General features: G+C 37.8%; 2 protein-coding genes across 10 annotated transcripts in view; one reads left to right on the forward strand and one right to left on the reverse strand.

Moving 5' to 3' along the window:
• The window catches only part of kek5 (leucine-rich repeat, immunoglobulin-like domain-containing kekkon 5 protein), a 239,796-nt gene extending 218,511 nt beyond the window's left edge, over positions 1–21,285 (reverse strand). For all 6 annotated transcript variants that reach the window (XM_076690724.1, XM_076690723.1, XM_034339824.2 and 3 more), the window contains exon 1: positions 20,686–21,285. The gene's annotated coding sequence lies outside the window, so the exon portion shown is untranslated. The remainder of the gene's footprint in view (positions 1–20,685) is intronic.
• Gycbeta100B (guanylate cyclase soluble subunit beta-1-like) overlaps positions 19,819–25,117 on the forward strand; it is a 68,669-nt gene continuing 63,370 nt past the window's right edge. For 2 of the 4 annotated variants that reach the window (XR_004583230.2, XM_034339845.2), the window contains exons 1-2: positions 19,819–20,585; positions 21,509–21,624. Coding sequence is in view for 1 of the 4 variants with exons in the window: in XM_034339845.2 (XP_034195736.1) it covers positions 20,404–20,585; positions 21,509–21,624 (298 nt within the window). In the remaining 3 variants the exon portion in view is untranslated. Of the gene's footprint in view, positions 20,586–21,365; positions 21,625–25,117 lie in introns of those variants that run through there. The other 2 variants (XM_034339848.2, XM_034339849.2) reach the window with 2 other exon arrangements.

Raw genomic sequence — 25,117 nt, forward strand, 5'->3', positions numbered from 1 at the left:
AGTTTTTCGTACGAAAAGCTATCTTATCATCTTATCAACACGTACGAGGCTATTTCGAAAGGTGGTCACCCATAGCTTTTACCTGCTTCGTTACGTATTACCGCGTCTACGTGAAAAAGATAAATATATATAGGTACACAGGTCAGCTACGTGCAACGAATTGATTCCGCGGACTTATCGGATTTGCTTAGGCGTCTGACTTATATACCTCGTGGTTTGTTTATCTCTGAACAAACGATACTTTCCGTTCACGTACGGACATGTATTAAAGACAGTATCGAATCGCTGACAAAATGTTTGAATTATGACTGTGAAGAAAGTTAAACAAGAAGGTATGACTTTTCTCAGAAGGGATTAACTTTTATCGAAGTTCGATAAATATCTGTCCTTTTCAAAATTTATGATACCAATATTGTAAAGAACAAAGACATATTTCTAAATAATACTTTTATGATTGCTTTGATCGAGGTTTATTGAATTGCTCTCAAATGTGTTGGTAATCGAATGATCGATTGTTTATCTCGACTCACACCCGAGCTCACGAGGTATCGAAACTCTTAGGGTGAAATAAGCCTCTAATCACTAGGGGTTCGTGGTCTTCGTTTGACCCACGAATCCACCGCTCAACCACTGGATTACTGGTACAACCTTTTGCAATCCGCTTGTCTACGTCCATCTATCGGGACTTACTTCGGAACGAAGTATTTTCGAGCACGAAACGACAACAGACAATTACTGTACATTTCACAGACTGACAGAATTCATTGATCAAAATGAAAAGGTTTTTCGAAACGAGATATGTAGCTGTCCATCACTGAAAATTGTTCTTACTCTAAATCAATTATTAAATAACATCGTAGAATTTATTCACAGCTTGATTCTTCCGAACTGTATTAGAACATGGTCGAATACACTCGAAGGTTAATCGCTGCATCCCAAAGGATTCAACAGAACCGTTGGTCTAAACTTTGATGCGGCTATGGGGCAGATTTGCACCGGGCGAAATTAACTCCACAGAGAGAATGTTAAATTTCAAGATTGAACTGGTCGAGAGTAGATATGTTTCTGACAGTTATTTCAATGCATTTTAATGAAGTATTATTCGTTGGAAAAAAAGAAACAATTCTACTATGATCACCCCTCGAATAGTGGTGAACAGGTCGACCGTGAGCCATAATTATGAAATGATATAACAGTTCACATACTAAATTCCAGTTTCTTTCGAACATTCATACGTTCTTCAGATACGCGATTATGTTTTTATCTCGGTCGTTCAAGACGTGATATCATAGTAAATATTTGTACTCAATGATAAAAATCATATTTGATTTTTCAACTTTTAGATTTCCTGTAGCAACATTTCTTCGATTTTCTTGCTGGACTCAAAACAAATAAGCCACGAGATATTCAGAAACGTTTCAGTTTCTCTGAACGTTTACTCTGAAAATAAATTTAAACTCTATTTTCCCACTTTCGAATTGAATTGATACTAACTTTCTATATTTAAGCCTTCTGTTACATACAAAATATGTGTTTTCTTTTTCTTTCTGAGTATATATGTACTACGAAAGTGACTAATGCATTCTTTTTAATTAAATTCAATCAGATCGATGCTTTCCTCGAAATAACAACACGAATGTACAATTACCTATATTGTCGAGTGACATAGGTAAAGGGTACACGAGTTGAGCTTCGGGGGAAGTTTTTAACACGCGACATAAATAATACCTGGAGCCTTGATGAAGGTGGTCGACCACAACACCTACGACAGATACAGCGTATCGGTTTCACCGTACGTCTCGTTTCAAGATTTAGTGACTGCTTAATATAACCTCGACGGAAGGTACATCCAGATCACGAGTAAACTAGTTTCACGAAAGTTTCTACGTCTAAGATGGAATCATGGGTATATAGGTGTGCAGGACACGTCCCGAGTTCCGGCTTTGTGCACACACGCTCGAAACGTAAATACATGAAGGGTAACTCTCGCGATGCTTCGATGTAAAATCAAATTACGAGAAGTTCGCGTTATAGAAAATTTGGATTCCCCTCGGCACTGTCGTGACACGGAAAATATCTGGGTAAATAATTCATGACAGGGAGCGAGAACGTGGATATGTGGATAAATCTACACAGTCCCAGTTCAATGTAAGCTTTGGTGTTAAATAAATTTAAACCTTCAAAAGTTACATTTTTAATATATTCGACAGCTTTTAATAGAAGAATATTATATTCTCCATACCAAGATAGAGTATTCTCTGTACTATGAGGCACCTCGTATATTCGTTCAAAAATTGGTCCAGATTTCTGTGGTAATTAACGCGCTTCAATTACCAACGAGGTCAGTTCAATTAGTTTTACGCCAGTGCGAAGAAATTCGATCTTATCGATTGGTTTGGTAAATAAAACGAAAGGAAAAATAGGAAATCTGTTCACGTATAAATCGTGTTATAAGAAGTTAATCGTATACTGCTTTTATTCGAGATATCCTGCGTTCAGGTTTACGCGTATGATTCAAAAGTTTTCTTGAAGTTCATCCAAGAAGTAAGAGTGCAAGAAGATCCGATGTTTTGGTACACAGAATCGTACACAGCCACATATACATATATACATGTGTCGGTGGATAAGTAACAACTTCCCGAAAGTTTAATGACGTGCATGAAGGTTCGGATCACCAAAGCGTTTTGCTCGAAACAAATTTCCTCTAACCGTATACACTTCAAAGGATAACCTACGAAAATAAAGCGCCAGCACTCTACACTGTTACATACTTGCAATTTACATGTACATATTTTGACCAACGGTTATTTTCCACCAGGTTACGTATCAATTTTGACCAAGCACTTTCAATCTACTACCGAATTTTTGATAAAATTTGTTTTCCTCCGTTTTACGCTTTTGATATTAATGGTCCGTTGGTCAATCAAATTTATTAAATGGAAGCTGATGCTTTTTTCAAATTCAGTAACGCGAAGCAGTGAACATTTTTAAATTGAATTCTGCATGAATTTTCCATAAAGAACCAACATTTTCACGGAAACTCGAGGTCCCACTGAATGTAAACGAAACTTTCCATAATACTCTGGTTAGCTTGGGATTTTTAAATTCCAGTTATAGGTCTGAAAATTATTTTTATCCTGAACATAGTTACACGGCATAGGAATGAACTTGCGAGTGAAGATTAATGTGAAAAATAGAATAATTAGGTGCTAATTATGCTCATTTTTACTGGGGCATTTAATAACGCGTTAAGCATCCGTTTTTCGAACTTTTCAGAGAGTCAAAGTAACATTAATGAACGCTGCGGGTAAATAACTTAGATTCAGGTAAATAAACCAGATCGAATAAAAATGTTTGTAAACAGTCTCGTTGATATTCGATTTATTAGTATTGGCAATTCTAGGACGTTACACAATCGTAAACATTCAAGCGGTGCGTTCGAACTTTATCATAAATTTGCATAACCCAGATAAATGAGAAATGAATATTATATATTATACAATCATTTAAAAGAGTTAGTGATATTATACAAATGAGGCTGATTGTTGAAACACGTAATACATAATCTATCGATAACGATCCGAATAATTGTCTAGATTGATTTCGAAATCGTTGAAAGAAACAACAATTATCGAGTTCTCGAATCGACTTTGCACTGCTTTGAATCTTGCAATATTTAAACTCTTTTATACGAATTTTTATTAATTGATAAATATATTTTTTTCTTTTCAAACAGTGTCAAATATTGGATTTTCATTTCGGATTTTCATTTGATCTGAATGGCAGACAAAAGAATTAATTGATATCGTTTCCAAAACCCTTTATATGCTAGTAAGAGATATTCTCATTGAAGTACACGAATATATTCGCGACCATTAATGAAATAATTAGAAAAATAAAATAGCATCTCGCAATCGCCTTAAGTATTTTAAGTACGCGGAGCCACATCGTTATCTCTCAATTTACTAAACCGATAAATAGTACAGGTACAAATTTCTGCTCGTTGCCTGCGTAGAAAGCAGATATAATTAAACGCTCGAACGACGTACAAACTGCACGTGTATCAACATTATAATTGCCGCAACGAGTTGTCGAGATGTTTAAAAAAAAAAATAAGAAAATATAATACTAAACCATTTATATACAGACCATCATTTATGATAATTCTTAATATCAATTTTTAAAGTACGGTTGACAATAGAATAAAAAATTATTTGCAAAGTTACTTTAGTAAATAAAATGAATTATTTCGTTTGATAGTGAAATAACTCAAATTAACGTGAATACTCTATAAAATGGAATATTCAATTTATATGTTTCCAATTATCACCTAAGTCCTTTGACTGATCTGGAGCAAATTTTGCATAGTTACTCTCCAGGAACCTGTGGAAAATATAGGCTACATGAAACCTGGACATTTTACCCCATCCTTCCGCCTTTCATCTGTCTGACATTTTGGGGTAGTTTAGGTTCAGTGCATTATTACATAAGTAAGCATCGCGTACTAATTCACGGGAACGTCAGTTAAATTTCAAGTTCTATTCCGGAAGTTACATATGTACCTACGTATAAATTAACCATATTGTAATAAATTTTGCTCGAAGTCAAGTGGTTTAATCTACCTTCTTTTTAATTTTCCTCTAACATAGAATTTCGTCGATTGTTCTGGGTGATGAAATTTTTAATTACTCCTACGTTAAATAGCTTTGAATTCCACTTTTTCCAGGATTTGAATTCTGCTTTTCGCACGATTTTAATTCTGCTTTCCTATCGTAAAAAGCGTGTTAAGATACGTTGAACTTGTACGAAAAAAGTCTAATACAGATCCATGAAATAAATAGTATTTAGAAATAATAGACATGAAACTTTCCTCCTCGAAAGTTTTCCGATAAATTCCTTTCCATTCGATTCTCTTTCTAAACTCCAACTCTAAACTCGACCCTTGTCGCAATCGATCACGGTGCACAGGTTCTCCTTCAAGTATTAACCTCGAACAAGAACTTAACCCGTCACACATTCGTTCGCGTATTAAAAATCTTCACCAGTATCGCGCTCACACCTCTCTCAAGAACCCTCTTGTTCTTGTTTCACTGAAATCATTTTTCGACGAGCACTTCCCACCGTTTACAATCGGTATTGAGTTTTCAAAATTGGCTGCGTAAACGATTTCCGTCGAGGCAAATAACTTTCTCTACATTTCTCTTTGGCTTCTCTTTTGTTTGCTTACTTCGTATTTCCGTACCTCGGCCTTTTAGGACCACGTACGCTCTCAAAAATTCCTTGCTTTACACGTGATGAAATCCATGAGGAATTGCCGAGTTTGTATACGGGAGTGGTAGTATTTCAATTTTGAAAACGTCTCCATTTACCAATCTGTGTCACGGTGTCACGGTGTCTTTGAATAAAATAAATACACGTTTTTCGCCTCGTCTACCAAGTGTTTCAATATTGTAACTATAATTGAATTTATATGAGCAATAAATTATTGTTATTGTATTGAAATGTTGCATACTGACAAAATGCAGTTACAAACCGAAATTGTAATTAATAGTAAACGAGCTCATGTACTCGATGCAGATATAATTACTCTAACAATTGAACGTGTGAATCAATTTTGCAACCTCTGTTCACGAAAGAGAATCGCAGTTACAACTACAAATCGCGCATTAACTCCTGTATACACTCGGATAACTTTGATATAACATATCAAATTTATGTAGTAAATTCGATACTTTATCCCTCACTCTCACTGTGTATCATTTCAATAGAAATATAACAAATCACGATGGAAAAATAGATAGGAAAGCCTTAACCAGTACAAATTGAAACACTCTTCCACCAGTTTTTATTCGTTTTGCGAAAAAATTCGATGAGGGAATATTGGTTGATCGGAATCGGATAATACGAGGAACGATTAGCGTTTATCGTCCATCGCGATGAGCAGTAAACCGAGGGCGTGCACGTGGAATCGTGAGGAAAACGGATAAACGAAAAGAAAAGAGAAGAAAAACGAGGTTCTCCGTTGTTCCGCAGCTACGAATGAAATCACGGCTATACGAGGCACATTTACGCGTGCAAAACATCGTATGAATGTCTGAACACGAACGGATACCAATGGCGCAAAGTATTCTTCCGCAATTTAGTCTCTCCCTGCAAATTACCGGAAGCTAACTAGGCAAAAATACGACAGTCACTTCGTGCATATGTATCCTACCAGCTGGGGTCTTTCCAGCCGACTATTATGCTAATTCGCAGCGTTTAACAGACCTTCAGAACGTTTTCAGTTTGAATTCACAGATGTATATTGCTGAAGAAGTATCTTGGAGCATGATCTCATAAATACTCATCATAACGACTAATTCCAAGATACTGTATTTATAAATTGCAATAAAATAATACGAATCACTACGTTATGCAATGTAGTTGAAAAAGTTTAAGTCAACATTGTCATTTGAAAATCGTTCAAGAACAAACGAGAAGGAAGGAGAGAAAATAAGACATGAAATCCTCAAGATATTTGTGGATCGATTTGCGAACGTTGCAGGATTTTAATGTAATTGAAAATAAATTCATAGAACTGCAAGCTTTCACGGAATTACATGTTCAAAAATTCTCCAAGTTTCGAGTCACAGGACTGCGAATAGTTTCAAAGATGAAAAAGCACGTATGTAGAAAAGTTCCTTCTGATCCAAAGTTTGAATTCTTTTCAAGCTCTGATTCTTGGAAGATGCTCTTGGAAGATTAGAGAGGAAAAGAGAGACGCGAGAATACTAATTAGAATTCTTCGCTTCATGAATTTTGCATACGCTTTACGCAATATACTCGACTGCGTAGGGATCGTTGATATGCAATCTAAAGACGTTCGCTCTTTAACACAAGCAACTACGATATTACAGGGTGTATTTGCGATACGTCAAGAACCTCCGGGAACCAGGTAGAAACTTTCGAATCCTTCGAGTGCTAATTAGAATTTGGATTTTCCCGCTCATAAATCACTGGATTAAAGGGAGCCGAACCAGGGTAGTGTACAAGTTCGAAATCTTAAATGTAAAGAGGAATTAACTTTACCCGTCGTATATCTTGTAAATCTAATCTATGTTTGAATCTTGATAAATTAAATTTATGCTCTCTAACATTTCTTTATTATTCTAACGAAAAGCGTGATATTTATACATTTCATTTGCTAAACCTGAAATTCTTGATTTTCTTCTTTTTTGTCAATTTTTTTACTGCAAACTATCTATACAGGGCCAATTTCGTATGTTCACTTTTACAAGTTGAAAATAATTGGGTGACATGTAATGAGTAATGATTGCTTTCGAAACATCACTAGAGCAGAAAGATTGTACACACGGGTATACTATCAACGCAACAACTATGTAATCTTGCTTCTTTTCCAAGAAAAGCTGACGGAACGACTTGATTCCTTGTTTACCAGGATAAAACATTCAACGCGATAAAAATAATAGCAGGTATACGTAATACGTGTTTACGCGAGTTCTGATATTCGATACTACTGAGAAGTGGTGCAAGCAGAATACGATACGTCTGAAAATTCTCTATCAGCTCGAATTATGTATTGTTCACGTTTGTATCAGACACTCGAGAATTCATCGTACGTTACGATTCGGCATTTAAACGGCCGCTTTCTGAATCACGTACGACGATAATGAATTCCGTCGATTTCTCGATATAACTGTGCTACGTGCACGATTTTCCGCTTGCGACGTTATTTCCTCACGATGCAGTTTAAAGAAGAAAAAAAAAGCAATTTACCAAACAGCGTTAAAAGATTTTTGCGGCGAATCTACAAAAATGATTCAGCAAAGACGCGATTTTCGAAATTTCGAAGCTCGATCGGTCTAAAAATCGATTTCCAACGAATTAATATCACACGAAAGCATCGTCCCTGTGCCGTGCGCACGTAATAAATTCGAAAATTCCGGCGATTTCGGAATTAAACGAGCACGTAGCCGACGGTGGTGCACGGTAACCGTGGCTCTGAAACTAGCAGATCGAAATTCCCGCAATAATCCAAGGTTGCGACCAGCGATAAAGGGAGCTTCGTGATAAAGGATGCGAATATATTTCGCGAGCAACGTCGCGCATGAATAATGGCCCCGGACAGCTGATTACACGATTTTACGAACAGTTAAACGACGAACGAGTTCAACTTTATCGCGGCGCACCAAATTCGTCGGATAAAATTATAACAGCGCAGGAAATTTAATTTTTCCGCGCGTCGTCGAAGAGATTTTTGTAAACAGCGATTTTTCAGAGAAAATAAATTGTTAAATATTTTGAACACCGATGAATCGAATTGAATCCTAAAGTTAACAGAATTGCAGCTGCTATCAAAGCTGAATATTCATGGAAAATTTTTAAACGCACGGTAATTATTATTTTCCAACGAGTTTCGTGTCTCTTTTTAACGATCATTATTTCGCAACTCTTCTACCCTCGGGCACTCTTTTTACGCTATAACGCACACACCACGACCCTTTCTCAAAACGATCAATAAAACAAAAGCTTCGCGCCTACCCGTTTCACCCAGCTAGATATTCATATTGATGCATAATTAAAAGCTTGCAACATGCGCACCAACTTCTCTAACAGTAAGTGCATTTTACTCTACAAAGTTACGATAAAGCTGTTCAACGCGTTGAATTTCGCTCGTTCGCCTTACTGGCCCGTTACCAGCTGAAACTCGTTTATTCACATTCAGCCCGAATATCGTGCGTTTGTCGCGAAAAGCAGAAAATAGAAAAATCCTCTAAAAGAAATTACCGCGGATAAAATGTGTTAAGGTGAGTTTTCGAGTACGGGTCCTTCGAGGGTTAAACGAATCGATAACAGTTGCGGATACGAGTCTCTATCGCTTGCGAAAATCAACTGGAAAAGCTTGTTTCGAAGAGGGGAAATTCGAGCTGCACGGATAGCCTGATAGCATGGGGTTAAGATGGTTCGCGATATTATTGGCACTTGAATTGGCACGGTCGGCAAAGAGCCACCGGAATTGGAATAGCTTATGGAAACGTGTTTCTTCTCCAACTGAATCCCGTGTCAGCCGATTGGACGGTAGAGGTAAAATTGCTCGATAGAACAATCGCGTGGGTGGTTGGCCCGTGAATATAACCAGCCAGCTTGCTAGTAGCCAGTTTCGTTGGCTAAGCTTGCGACGGCAGCTAACTATACGAATTTCTGGCTCCGTTCACCGCACGCTGCCACAGAGTTACCAAGACGGGTCCCAAAGGCAGGCATTAAGCGAATACCTCTAACAACAGCATCCAATTCGACGCGTGTTCTCGCGGTGTGCGTGTATTAACGTTCAACCGATGCACCGACTCCCTCTATCGCGTCGATGGCTTAGGATGAGTTCTCTAGGAGACAGCGACAAGGAGAGGGTTTAAGAGAGATAGGAAGCTTCAGGATGTCCCTAGGGAAATTCGTTATATTGACATTCTTGAAGCGGCACGTTCCTGTGCAACATGTAACGAGGGGATGTTATGAATCTTTGCGTTTCAGACCCGATACTTTTAGCGAATGACCGATCGGTCAATCGATCAATCGATCGATCAAGAATTCATTGACTTTTGAGATATTAGCAAAAGTTTTGATGTCACGAAGAATTTCGTATTTAGTCTTATCTTTTTCAACGTAAACATTCTATCGCATTATCGCGTGTTTTCTCCCGAAAAATTTGATCGGGATTGTATAAAATTCTTCGACGTTTCGTTGACGGGCGTGTCCAGGTGATTTACGCGTTGCACTCTTGTCACGACGACGAAATGCACGCTACCGATAATAAATTCGATGCGATTAATGATCATTGTAATCCGAGAAATACGTGGTGGCTGTCAGCTCGTCGAATCGCAGGAAATTTATTCCCTTTATAATCGTGTCACCGCGTCCAATAAAATCACAAATGTTCATTTTTTCGGACGATTCCCCGTGTACGTACAGCTACGCGAGATTACATTAGATACGTTTGCGCGAATGCCCACTGTTTCATAATCTCCTAGAAACTCGTGAGGGATAAAAAAAGATTTAGAAAAAAAAAAAAAAAAAAACGCGAGTAATAAATGGTGCGCAGCGAATAATGGTCGGAATAAAATGACGAGTGAGACACAATCTATCCCGAGGGGCCTCGTTTGAAATTCCAATGTAACTAATAAAATTTCCTACGTCGCGGCTCGAATACCGTGGTTTTTCCTTCTCGTTTCTTCTCGCTTTATTGCCTTCCGATCGGTTAACGCCGTTCATTTTTAAACGATCTGCTCTCGTAAATTAATCATTTTCACCGAATATGCATCAGAATTGAATCAGCCTCCTTTGACTGTTTAAAATCCGAAGATTGAAGTATTGGTAGTTATCTAGGACATGCTGATTCGATTGATGAATTGAATATTCTCAGCGTTGTGTCTCTGATTTAATTTTACTACAAATGTAAAATTACAAACCAGCGACACAACTTACAGAATATTCAATTCACTAATTATATGAACGCTTCCACAAAGCTTGCATTACTCTTCAATCGTTCGACTATAATTAGCTTTCATTGAACATTCGATGTGCACTATCATTCTGACCAAATATGCATTGAAATTGAATTAACCCCTAAAGTGTTTAAACATTCAACGATGTGGACATGTTGACACAACTGATGAATGGAGCATTCTGAGTGGCATGTTTTTGATTTAACCCTTTTTCTGCCAGACTGAATGTTACCTATGTACTAAGGGTAATTGCAGTCACCCTCCCTAGTAAATGGGTAAAATTACAGACATCGCTCTCGGAATACCCAATTTAATAATTGCATAAACTCTTTCACAGTGCTTGCACACTACTTTTCAATCGTTACGTTTCTGATGTGACCCTTTTACACTGTAAGCATGATTATAGTCACACTGCATTGAATACCACCTATGTACTAGGTTGCTATAATCACCTTCCGTAGCAACAAAGTAAAATTACAGACTTCACACAGAGAATATTCAATTCAATATACGAATGCTTGCTACAGAATTGGCACGCTACTTTTCAATCGTTGGTCTATAATCACCCTTTATTGAGCAATTGATTTTCAACGTTGGAGAAATGGAGTATACGAAGGGAATGAAGTATCCTTGTTTTAAAGATACGGTTCTCGAGCAGCCGAGGAAAACGAATTAGCGGAACTTAATAATATATTTACTGAAAGATTGTTCTATTGAAATTTTAACGGTCCATTTACTCTCTACAGTAGATTCGATTTATCTTGAACTAAAGTATCGGGTACTCAATCGAGCATTTGAGAAAATAAAATAATATTGAGTTAAGGATTTTACAATTTTTCTTTCAAATTAAAAAATTAAGTTCGGAACAAGGTTTCTGTATCGTTTTAATGGTTCGTGCGCGAATGCCCGGTGTACGTTATAAAATCGTTATAGCAATGCTAACGGATACTAGACAAAACTTGGCGATGCCTGGAGATTAACTCGGTACTCTCCTGAATTTGCAAAAGGAGACACTCGATATCCTGGATCTTACGTGGATTTCAACGACCACAGGTTGCCTGCTAGGGACGACGCTACCTCGTTGGACGCTCTTATGAACGATGAATATTTTAGAAGGCGCATCTTTAACATCGACCACGCCCTAGCGAAACTATATTCGTGCCAGCTGCCTTAATGCAGCCTCGTTTATACGAACATTTTTTTTCCCCTCACTAAAATTATTTTACTCTCGTAGAAGATCATTTTTATTCCATACTTCAAATGAAATAATTTTCTAATACTTCTTAATCTAACGAAAGGATAACAAATTCCAAAAAGCTCAACAGCAAATTGCTTAAATTCATGTTTTCAAGGGTAAGGAAATTCCCGTAGAGGAATTGATCGCTTCAACAGCTTCGTTCAAAAATTCCAAGGAAAATCAGATCGTTCAACAAGGAAACGTTCGATTCGATCGCCGGTACAAGATCTATCCTCGTCAACGATGTAACAGAGAAGTTTACCAGCGTAAGATCGTGGTCGTTCGCACACGTAGCTACCCCCTTTTAACCCATTAACCCGTACGTTCGGTCGTAAATGGGTTAAGCCGAAAGGTCTTTCTTCGTTGTGTAGAGAAAGCCGCGAGCGTACACATCGCCTTGAATTTCAAGCAGATGCGGCGATTCACGCAGACCGCGCAATCCTGCATTTCTGCCGCGTTAAATGTTTATCGTCCCTGCTTCATAATTCTCTGTAGATAGCCATGGTCGTGTAAGGATCGCGAAGCCGGCAAGACAGGTCCGATTTAATGCACCTACATACAAAGCGGCCCAGAGAGATTTCCAAATACGTTCCGAGATTAACCCGTTCGTCTTTGGAACGATGTAAGTCTAATTAATGTTTTTCAAAGTTCAGAAAATCAGAAACTGACCATGGAACAAAAGCTGGATGTCGATTGAAATAAAAAATAATCTCTGCAATATCGATCGAGATTACTAACGCATATGAATAACTGTCGAAAGATAAAAAAGAGTTTCAAAGGATATAAAAATATCATATTAAAAATAGTATGAAGCCAATTTTCAGTTGAATCAGCTCGTGATTAAATGATTAAAATACAGTATAAAGGGAAGAAGGAGATTCGTTTGAAAAAAATGAAAATCAAGGGAAACGCTGGAGAAGGATCAAATTTCCGTGGAAATACCAGCAGCTTTACCCCATTTATTCTTCCGAGTCCGCGTTCTTTCCTTCGGGCTCGAGAATCGCATCCTTTTCATCGTTTGTTCGTTTCTTGCTCGCGCATGTCTCCGGCTGAAAGCTATTCGTTGCTTTTGGTGGACTTTCGAGGTCGCGCAAGCACGAACTCGTAGCTTTAATTCCTTGATATTAATCCGATGAAGCTTATTTCGTTTCTTTATACGCTCGTGTACGTGTACGTAGGTGTGATTACGCGCGCGAGGAAGATGCTTTCTCACAATGCCGTTTACCCTATACCTACGTATAGAACACATTTAATGTTTCCTCTCGTCGCCTGGCAGACATTTGTCTTCGCAATCGTAATTTCGACGCCGCACAAAGACCAGAAACGGAGCACATTTTTCCCTGAATTTCGTTGTACAGTATTACAAGGACACGTCGGGGCAGAAGGAAATAGGTGTTATTATAAATCGTCCTGACACAAAGGACGAAGAACTCTGATTTCGCGCCGAAAATTGCAACGGCTTCCGTAATAGAATTTCCTTCTATTTCGCGTTGTATGGGTTGAATTAATAAAAATTTCCATCACCGTTACTTTTATTACGAAACTGTAATCCTCCAGAGGAAGGAGAGGAAAGCTTTATAAATCGACCAAAGGTCGCGAATCAATCGTGAATAATAGCGCATCGATAATCCAGATCGAAGAGTATTAAGCTACCAATATGATGCTTAAGAAATCCACGAAAGGGTCAGCCAATAAATTTCGTGACATTTAGCTATCTCTCTTCGACAGACGACATAACAGGTAGACTCGGTAAAATGTAACTTTTATCGAGGATAGGGAATAGCTTTTCCAAGTTCGGTCCATCTTTAATTTAACTTTCTCTCGGACTTCTTCACATTTTAATCATTTCCATATTAAAGCCTGTCGAAGTAACGGGCGATGTATTTCCAATATCGAAGTGACTGCAGAGAAGCCGAGGTTGAAGAAAAGTTTCGCGTTACTCGGCTACCGAGAATAAGGCGACCTCATGCAATCGTGATCAGCCAGCCTCGACGAAATGCATGCATGGACGCGATGTCCGATGTTCGTTCGGTCTCAATTAATGTGGACGGTACGCGTACATTTTTAAATTGTAATTAATGTCTGATAAAAAAGGAGATAAAGAATAATGACTTAAAATTTTAACTACCAAACTGGCGAATATGTAATATTGTTAAAATTGAATAATGAATGATTTTCCATCTAAATAAGTAATTATTATTTCCGCATGTCTCTGATTGTGTAACGCGGTATAATCGATTTACGTAACAATAAATACCTATTCGAATCGTATAATTAAACTTCTAAGAAAAAGAATTTTTTTATTTTAAATTCATATATCTGAATTAAACCGATGATTCAGTTTCACTTTAGTTAGGAATAACATTTCACAAGGACGATTCCAAGTTTCACCACACTTCTGACTGATATAGTGATTAATCTCGATGATTCATCAAACCTTCAGTGGAGTTCGCTCAACCAACTTGAAACATTTCATTAAATCAACAAATTTACTAAGATTTTACCTCGTCACTTCGAGTACTGATTCTAACTCGAGTGTTCAACATAAGAATACCTGACAATGAGTATAATAAAATTCATCTTCCCCGAGATGAAATTGAAAGGTATGAAAGGATGTCTGAAGACGGCTGTAATCAGATAGCATTCTGAACATGATCGAGAATGCTTGTCACGAGGAAAAACAAGTTACAGATCAGATTACAAAGCAGCAGAGGGGTTTCTTTGCGTTACAGAATCGGGGAGTTAGCACAACGGTGCGTCGTATAAATGGAAATGTGCTTTACCATAGCAAACACCGTCCTTGATAAGCTAATTCCCCGCGATTCTTCCGTGAATTCCTACAAATTACACTTTTCATCTCAGACACAATACAAGTTCTCAATGTAATCAACGTTGATTGTCATGTAAATACGCCCAGTGAAGACAGAGCGCGTCGCACTCCAAACAGTGATTATCTAGCAATCATATAAATTTATTAACTTTGATAACTTAAATTGTATCTGAAATATCTTTCAATGTTGAAAAAAGGTCAGTGTACCATGAATTCGTGGCTGCAATCGTAACGTGGAATATGTTATTACGAGCGGTCGTAATGCGAACACCCACGTAGTACGCATAAAAATAAAGGAAAAAGGAAACGGAACGATTGCGGGATGCAAACAGACAGGGTACACGTTTCGAAGAAATGTGTACGATGGGAAGGCAAGGCCATCGATATAAAAGGCTGTTGCTTGATCGAAGGCCAGCTCGTGTGGGAAAACCTGAGACCGACTGGTCGACCTACTACTCCACGCACACGTCACTCAGGTGTTTTCACCAAGCCACAGATAGGTTGATTAAGAAGGCTCGCGTGTATTATCCGGAGATCGCATCAAATTGCACGGAGGATCTACGATACCAGTTACGGAGGAGATCGTAAACACAAAGCGATCGCTTGTTCTGACAAATAAGGCGATGCAAGCGCATCCTTGAGTGTTCGAACTTGTTGTTGCAAGAAACATTCGAGGTAACAACCGTCTGATGTCAGTGAGACTCGCTGTCGCAGAGATTCTGTGCGATGCTAATTTGTTTGCAAGCTTTCGTCTGACTATCCGTTTGCATACATCCCTTAATGTCTGCAACTGATCCTACCGTTTAGGGTAAGAACTTGTTAGATACGTAGTATTGGTGACAAATCCAATAGTAAACCGTGAACTAAATAAGAGTAGTACGATGGTAATGTTAACTTGTTTCTAAGCTCCTGTCTGACGATTTATTTGAATGCACTCCTTAAAATGGTAAGTGCGGCTCACGCGTCTCGAGTGAATATAATGTAATTGAAGTGTTCAGGGTTAAATGATACTATAATCTATAAGACCATAATCTTATGTAATAAGATTATTTAGCAAATATGAATCAATTGGATTAGTTGAATTAACAAAACGCAATCAACGAACAACATAAACTCATTGAAAATTTGATTCATCCTCATAGCTCGGTCTGAACGAAAATAACAAACAGATAGTCCGGTGCATGACGGTCCATTCGCATCGTCATTGAGCTCATTATTCGAATTTAATTCATCGAAACGCGATGTGCATCGGCGCAAATGCAAGATTGTTAGGAGCTGTTAAATCCGGCCCCAAAGGAACGAACGTTGATGCTTAATTATAATTAATGTGAAATCATATTTCAATTTGCTGATAATTGGATATTGCTGCTGATTTTACAGAACTTTAATTACAAACGTTTGTCATGATTCGAAATGATTTTGGTTATCGAAGAACGTACACGATCGAATGTAAACTGAATGTAACGGACGTATGAAAGGTTCCGAATGAAAATATAAAATATAAAATAACGAATGTAAAGAAAGCAAGAAGCCTATTATTCAAAAATATTATCTCGGCATTAATTTGAACAATGGATCAGTCCATTGTGCTTACAACAATGAATAATGCCGCGCAAATCGTCGATGGAAAATCGAAAAATGAATAATGAGACGTCAGGATTGAATTACTTTTATGCAATGGTAATAAATGCAAGGAAACTCTGTTCCATGTATAGAAGTTCATTTCATACGAGACAGCTGTAAGTTATATCCACGGTTGGCCACGCGCGACAGCGATATTTTATTTGACGAGGAATCATTTATAATCCATTTCAAAGAAAATCCGAAGTCACTTGCATTTTTATACGATCCACATTATTATGCTAGACACGCAGTCTGCTCGTAATTCTTCGTATTATATTATACATGCACCGGATGAAAGTGTAAATCGTGTTGACAAGGCATAATGATTCGGACGTGACAATATTGGGAATTCAGGGTAATCCTATCGGATCGACATCTTTATAACCGAGGTTTGGACCGGTTTCCCGATGATTTCTCGACCATCCTCATTTATCGACCTTCATACACGACACTCGTCATATCGAAATCTATTCTATACACGTGGAAAATTAACCCCTTCACTATGAGCGATGCACCACGCCTACGGGTATGCCATATTCTACTGATTTTTCTACCAAGATAATAAAATAGACCTATGACTATCACACTGACTATAAAAACAGAAACAGCTTCGATAAAAACTGAACTGTGGTATTGCTTCGGAAAACCATCTGTGGAACTGAAGTTAAAAATTCTAGGAAGGTTTCACAATGTCATGTTAAAAGGTTATCGAAATTATGAAACAATATCAATGTCAATCAACAGATGAAGCAATGTTGTTCAAAAGAAAAAGCGTAAAAAAGATGTTGCGAGGGAAAAGCAAACATAATATGGACTGTTATCTCGTTCGAATATAACGAGTCATTTCAGTCGAAAATAATCCATTTTTCCTGTGATAAAAAATTTCTAGTTTCTATTATCGAGTATGTGAATCGTTGTTGCGTGCCATACTTACATCCGTGGTCTGAGTCAACGAACTGGCGCACTTAAAGCAGACCTTAAATCAGATTACCGTGTGCATTTTCCTGGCTGGCCGAGTACAGAACACGAGGAAATGTGAGTAGCGTATGCACGTTGCTCCAGGAACAATGGCACACTCGGCCATTTCTTTAAACGTTACGTCCAAAGGTAAGCATTAACAGGCACAAAGTTGCTCCGTAAGTAACGTCGTTTTGTTGTAACTACATGTAACGTTACCTTATTTCCTGACAAATCTATGACGATGATATTATACCCTGCGATGAAATCTTCTTACAAAAACGGAGCCCAAGTATCGTGTGGTCTGTTGTGATTTACACTTTCAAGTGTTAAATTGGTGGGTATAAAAATTCTCATTAGATTAAAGTAAATACCCTAAGGAGTTTCGAAATTCAGAATCCAATAGCTACTAAAATATTCGTCCGAAGGTTTATTCTATCCGACCCAAATCTCGAGTTACATCCCCTTTTGTACAGTTCCTATTGTTCACTTGTTTTCGCAGATAATAGCGTTACAAATTTTAGATGCTGAAAACGAACTGAAACTATTCATGTACACCGGGCTGCCGTTTACAAATACGGGAAACACATACAGCATACGGTGATTGTAGTTATTAGCGCAGAATAGCTTATGCTGAATCATATTTTAATGAAAACAACGAACACGCACGGAATAACTATTTCATAAGGAAAACAGATGAATAAAAGCGATCTCAACCCTCGTACGTTGAGTTTACCTTTGAAAACAGGTATACAAGGTTCTCTGACGCGATTTCTACCTACGACCATGAAGTTTTAAGGTTCGTAGCTGGGTTCTTCAAGGATGCAACTCGAGTCTGATACGATCCCTTCGTATTTTCAAGATCCTCGCGGTGAATTCAATGGGCCTTTCACTTCGACCTGTCCGAAGAGCTTAAAATAACTTTTCTTGACCTGCTCACACCAAATTTGGTCCATCTTAACTCACATCGCGTTATTACCTTGATATCCTTCGTACGTGTATAAAAATATTTCATTTATTATAAAAATGATTAAATCGATCGGTTTTCTAACAATATGTCGAAAATTTTTAAATAAAAGCGTTAAAGTTAATTTGAATCTCAATCAAGCTGTCTCAAACTGCTCAGTGAACACGTAATTAATTTCCAAGAGCCGAACGGAAGCGGCATTATATGCTTGGACCGTTCTATTCAAGAAGCTATTCTCTGCTCTCTATATCTCATTACCCCTTATCACATGATGCACACAGAGACTATGGACTTAATAAGCATAAGTGCTTTTGAGTGCAGCATAGTATGGTAAAGGTATACGAACACGAATTCTTATGTAATTAGCTTTAGTTTTATATTCCTCTTTCTGTTTAATATCATCGTTACCTACTTAGCGTTGTCCGAGTATCACATTATACTACCTGAGCGTTTCAAATAAGTCTTCATTAAAATATTCATATTATAACTACTAAAATAGTGGCAGAATTGTTCAACCACTGTTTAATCTTGTCCAGGTATAATCAAGTCGAAGGAAAGTTGATGGTTAAATAATAAACCCTGGTAGTAATAATAGACGAACTTTGTTCAGTTTAATAAACGAACTTCTCTTGATTAATTTTGAATTTTTTCTCTTGTAAATATTCAAGAGTATTTAACTTCTTCCACAAAATTAAGTATCTCAAGTTCAAATCCGATTAGCATTTACAACACTTTTTTTCCTTTCAAAGATTACTTAATTTCAGAGAAATCTCAATCAAAGTTCGTACAAATCGCTTTCACCTGGACTTCCCACTTTTTCTTCTAATGGACGGGATACTAAACTGGGACGTGATAAATTCTTTAAAGCGAATATGAAAACCGTTCCATCAAATGGAATACTTGATCTAAAATTTAAATTTTTCAAATGACGCAATGCAAATCATGCCATGCCAGCACACACAACAATATTCTAAAACTGATTTTCGAAGAACCGAGTATTTCCATCTACTATATCTCCGTTAAGATAATTTACTTTCAAGCTCTGAACGAGTTTCTTCGATCGGTATTCAATTTCTCCGAGAGTCTAGATAAGCCTTGCCTAATCTATGGAACGTTTCATTGTCACCATATGCAGCAATAAAAGGAAAGACTAAGCATTAGCTGGCACACATGTGGCGCACGGGTAGCCGGTGTTGGTGCGTGGCATGCATGGGCATTCGTCACTTACTGAATGGATTTCAAAAGCACGTGAGTCAGTTCCTTCCTCGAAAGTTGATGCTATTTCAGCGTGTACGGAAAACTAAAGCGAAATAAAGCATGACTAACGACTCTACGGTAGATTTACGTGCGTGGCTAGCAAGCTATACGAAAAGCCAGCCGGCTACCCAAGCCACCCACTACAACAGGATTTTTCGACCTGTTTTTCGCTTTTTTCCGGTCTTTGTTTTCCCTTCCATCCCCATCTCCATCGTTAAACATTCACTCTCCTCTGTCGCGTTCCACAAAATTCCTTTTTAACATACATCACAAGTATATCATACAGTAGAGTCAGATTGGTACCGTACTTTTAAATCTTGTGTATTAATATTACTTTTTTCTTAACACCTCCTTAGCATTTTTGATTTTCATACAGTTCTATCAAATTTAACTAGCTCTTAAGTTTGAAACAAATCTAAAAGTTGTATTGTAATACTTAATAATAGGAAACTTTAATTATGCTACATTCATTACACTTTCATTTCGCTTCGAAGTTAAATTGAAGTTTCTTTCTTCGTTTAATTAAATTTGTTGACAACTATAGTGGAACGAAGCGTGTCTACCAGTTATTAAGAATAATGATGTTAATGAAGATTTCAATATTTCTGTGAATATCTCGCGAGGTGTTTAATTTCATTATAAAAAAAAAAAGGAGATAATGATAAAATCGCTAAAGATGAAGATAAAAAGCAATAGGTACTAACGCTGAGGAATTTTCAAAATCAGATATATCATGATTTATTCAACGCGTCTGTTGGCATCGAGCGCGTTTGAAAGACGACCTTTAAAGCGTGTAAATTTGAAAGGACCCTACACACAATCAGAGCGTTTCGGAGCGGTTAGGGAACGGAGTAAAATCGGCGCTGCTGTCGGTTGCCCGACCTGTTCCCGAATACCTGCGAGCTCTATGTCGTTATTACGAACTTCAGACTCTCGTAAAAGACCCGTAAAGAATCACTGAAAGTTCACGGTATAGATTTTAAAGTACTATACAAAAGGGAAAAGTATCGTGTACCGATAAACGCGAGCAGAACGAATGTGTCTTGCCGTTGTTCACGAAAGTTCGTGCAACAAGAGACACAGAACAGAGATCAACGTTCAACTTCTCCGTACAGAAGTTCCTTCGAGACAAGATTCCATTCCGAGTGAGTCCAGGTTACTCGAAGAAAGAACATGTCCCCTCCGTCTAACCTCGTGTGCCACGAAGACGAGGGTAAGGTAAGATCGACTACTCTTATTCGCGTGCATCCCAAGAAGGTCATAGCGAGACGCGAAACATAGAATGAAAGAAAGAAGAAGAATAAATATCAGTACTTACCGCCATACAAGGAGTTGCTTTCTTTCCACTGGTATCCGTCAATCGTAGCCTCCACCAGCAACTTTGACCGTTTTTTACTTCTTTATTTTTCCCGTTTCTTCCGCGCGGACGCCAGAGACGCTGCAGCTGCGACACACACACAGACCGATCCACGAAACTTATCAAAAATGGCTAAAGCTACTTCGTCACACCCGACTTCAATTCTTTTTCACTGTAACGCGCGTACGTATCGTATATCGCCGCTCACGAATCGATCACACTTCGGTCGATCATTAAAACACTCACTTCAGGATGCACGTTGTTCCGTGCGTGCATGACAGAGAAAAATCACGTGGTTAACGCGTTCCGCGAAAATCAGCCTTAACGACACTAAACGACTTTTTTTATTTACATATTTTTCTATTATAAATTTCGATTTTCAATCGAGTTAACAAACGCGTACTAATTGTCACATGTCGTCGCGAGAGAGGGAAGGATTATACACCCCGTGAAACACACAAACGCGTGATAAAATGTTTAAAAAGGAACCGGCGAAACACGCGGTACACGTCACACGTACAACTTTCGCGCGCTGCAGACTCCGGTAGACTGAGCGTCGAGAAAGTCTTGAGGCCAGCGTACGCGATTGCTGCGCTCCTAGTGGCCGATACCTCAACTATCGCGTCACGTGTCTTTCGCCGGTCCCGCTCCTTGTGTGCTCCGATTCCTTACAAACTCCATTTTACTACGTTCATACTACGGCTCCGTGTATACATATTAAATCAAATCCGGTCTAACCGCGCGGAAAATCTTATGCAGAAATAACAATTCTCGATTTTCGTAGATATAACGAGCATACCAAGTACGGGATATCGTTCAGTGGTTTGTGTAGTGTCGACACGTTGAACGTGAGCATGGTTAAGCTTCGAAAAAAGGTGGGTTTCAACAGCGCTGGTCCAGGTGAGTCAACTCCATTACCAAACATGTTTTACTAACATAAAAATATCTGCATGAGATATTGATATCTAGTTTTTCAAATATGTAAATCTATTTTCAAATGTAATGCGAATTATAATTATATGGACAGTCTTCTCTTTCCGTGGACAAACTTCCCTTAGAGGGAACCGCCATTACGTAGAAAAACTTTGTATATTTATTTAACACTCATCGTAAGTGGTATGTCTTGTACGTATTCACACAGTCGGTTTGCTTATAGTTTTCACGCGTCTCCGAAAATAAACCGTACAATCCCCTCAGCAAATATGGTTGACATTTACACCACCCTATGTGAAATAGTAAACAATTCTTCGGAACGTTGAATAGACATCACATTTGGCGTACACGTGGCGCGTTATCTGGTAATGTGTTAAATTCCACCTTGTACAACGTTCGCGGTCGATTCTGCTGTTCCATTGTGCCAGGTTACTAACATTGTTCGACGAGAGCAATTTAAACCGTGCTCTGTTGTTAACTTTGAAATTCATGGATCGAATCAACGACGTTCTATTGATTTGATTATTTCTTGTAATTCGTAGGAACATGATGTGTGACCTAGATTTGCTTCATTGTCAGTATTCAATGTGAAGTAATATAAATCAATTGTACGCTGTAACGTCGATTACGGTGTTACGTGTATAGGTCATCGTGTCATTTTTACATGCTTGTCCTTCGATAAACCGTTGGGACAAAAATTTCTTTTTTTTTTCACTTTGGCGTTTGGAATGTTAATAATTGAAACGCGAAACGTTGTACCAAACGTGGAAAGGTAATTAACTTATCAAAGGGCCGATCAATCGTGGAAACGGAAAGATTACCCAAATTAATTTTGTACCAACCGTGTACGTGCGTTAATGCTTGGATATTGAAGTTACGATTTGATTGACATGAAATCAGTATTCCCAGCATCTCTGCGGGCTGTTTCATTGAATAGCAGAGGGTGTGGCTGCCGACAAAATTTTTCGTTTCTCGTACCTACCGTGCCTCGGTGTACACCATTTATTAGAATCAATTGAATAAATTACGTTTCATTCATCGTGGCCCCCTCTCGTTCTTATATTTCGTGCATCGTTCCTCGACCTCGTTCCGTTCATACCAACAATATTTTTTTTTACGACAACAGTATTTTCGGCGGTATAGTTTTCAACGCGTACGCAAGTGTACTAAACGAGTTCGCCGGAGAAACATAACTTTTGAAGGATGTAAAATAAGGTTTCGCTATTTTGTAAAAATTTTAAATCTCCTGATTCAAACTGAATCAACAACGCGAAATTATAATGACAAAAATGCTTTATGTTTTTAAACATTTTGCTATTCTAGTGATCAGAAATGTTATTAGCAAAAGAATTTGATATTTCAATGTCGCGTTTTCAAAACGTTGAGAATGTGAAATTGTTGTGGCGAAAACGCTTTATGCTTCCCGTTGCTGAATTTGATTGCTCCGCAAAATGTAAGCCCACGCGAATATGCGAAATTTTAGAATATCCACAATATCGACAGCTTTAACATGCACGCATTGATGCTGTGGTTCTAGTGAATCGACAAAACGGTATCTCGAGATCAGTCGATTCTCTTCTTTCATTTATTCATTTCATTTCTGATAAACAAAAGGAAAAAAAGATCGCTTCGATAGCGTCTGCATCGACATTCGCTAAATATTTAATACCTGGCCCGTTTCGAAAATCTACTGCCAATCATTCCAATTTAATCGAATAAACGAATCGATTAGCGAGACGGCTGAACACAATGGTACAAAGAATTCATCCGATATCTATGTTCTATTCCTCTTTGCATTGTAAACATGCATATGTGAGCTAGAATAAATCAGGAATTGTATGAAAGGTTTCATCGAAAGGATTCCATTAAATCGTTCTAATTGATAATCGAGGCGTTTCATTTTTTAGCGTTTATCATTTAATGAGATTTAACTCCAATAACGTTTCATTTCAATTAATTTTTAATCCGATTTTATAACCATTGTTCAAAGGTTAATCAATGGTCTGATAATCCATTCTTTCGTTAATAATCAAGATTCTTCTACATTTATTCTTATGTCCTTTTTTTGACACGCTTGTTTGATTCCGCATATCATTATTTTAACAAAAGGGAGGAACAGGAAGTAGAGGGGTGATGGAGGATAGGGCAGCACGATTCAAGTGTGAAAATAAATTACGAAGTGTTTCTTAATGAAACTTTTGCAGCAGACAGTGCTGCGGTAATTTCTCAGACCTGTCTCATACTTGTCCTGTTTCCCGGGAAAAGGGGACAACCTGGCACTGAAACGTGAACGGTGAAAAACATTTATATTCGCTGGAAAAAACCACGTTACAAAGTTAAAATTTGATGATGGAATCACTCGTAAAGCGGCAGAGTCTGGTTCAATCGTAACCTGCACCTGAAAAATGTACATAACGTTCTGTTGACTAAAGTTAGATGCAGAAATTTTTAATCGGAAAACTTCCTATGCAGTCAAATGAAATTTAAATTATTCATCTAAGCTGCTGTCTGAAAATTAAACATGAAATAATTCATATCACTAAACGCACAGTTGTACGTTTTGTTTAATTGTTGCACAGAGGTCTTTGTTTTCTTTATTTTGCCGTTTTTAATTCGTTGCTCGTTATTTTGCAATGCAATTAGTTAGATCTTGAAGCATGAACAAAATATACAGTGACCAACTTAACAAGCATTTTTTTCCCGACAGTTGGTATACTTTCATTACTTCAATTAAATTCACTGTCCACCTAAGTTTTCTCTCATTACCGTGCTTGGCCCGAGAGCATAGAACTCCGTGATGTACAACTTTTCCTTGCTTTGTTAACGTTTTGTTCATATTGCGTTTTATTCGTGCACGGTTTTTCCCGGGGAATACTTCTGCAAATGCTTTTTTCTCGTCTCTTGAAGATACTAACTATTTATACACCGTTCCGCGAAGTTTTTAATAGTGATAAAGATGCAACGAAAGCGTAGACTTCGATAGATCGGAAGGAAGTATAACGAACTTCAATCACTCATGAAAGCCTTCGTTTATTTTATAAGAAAGTTATTTTCGATGATTCTGTTCAACTAATATTCTACTGTTTGCTACATCTCATTTTAATGAAATTGATCTATTTTATGAAGTGTACGAAGAGCTCCGGAAGTGACGGTAGTTTAACAAGGAATATTTGGAATTTTAAATTATTTTCGAGCAGGAAGTGCGATAATGTGATTTCTTAATTTTAATCGGGTCAAGTGGCAGCTTCACTCGGGGCTGTTACAAACTATTAAGAGAATGTAATTAAGCGGAGAATGTGGATAATGCGATGTATATTAAACTTGAGATAGTTGAAATATTCACCGCTGGCATTTAACAATGCAAGTATCTTGATAAAATATTTGCACATACAAAAATAAGGGCATAAACTTGCTTCTCAAATAGAAAAAATAGTGATTCTGTTTTTCTCATTCTTTTCAT

This window comes from Osmia lignaria, chromosome 10, assembly GCF_051020975.1.
Source record: "Osmia lignaria lignaria isolate PbOS001 chromosome 10, iyOsmLign1, whole genome shotgun sequence".
Taxonomy (NCBI): domain Eukaryota; kingdom Metazoa; phylum Arthropoda; class Insecta; order Hymenoptera; family Megachilidae; genus Osmia; species Osmia lignaria.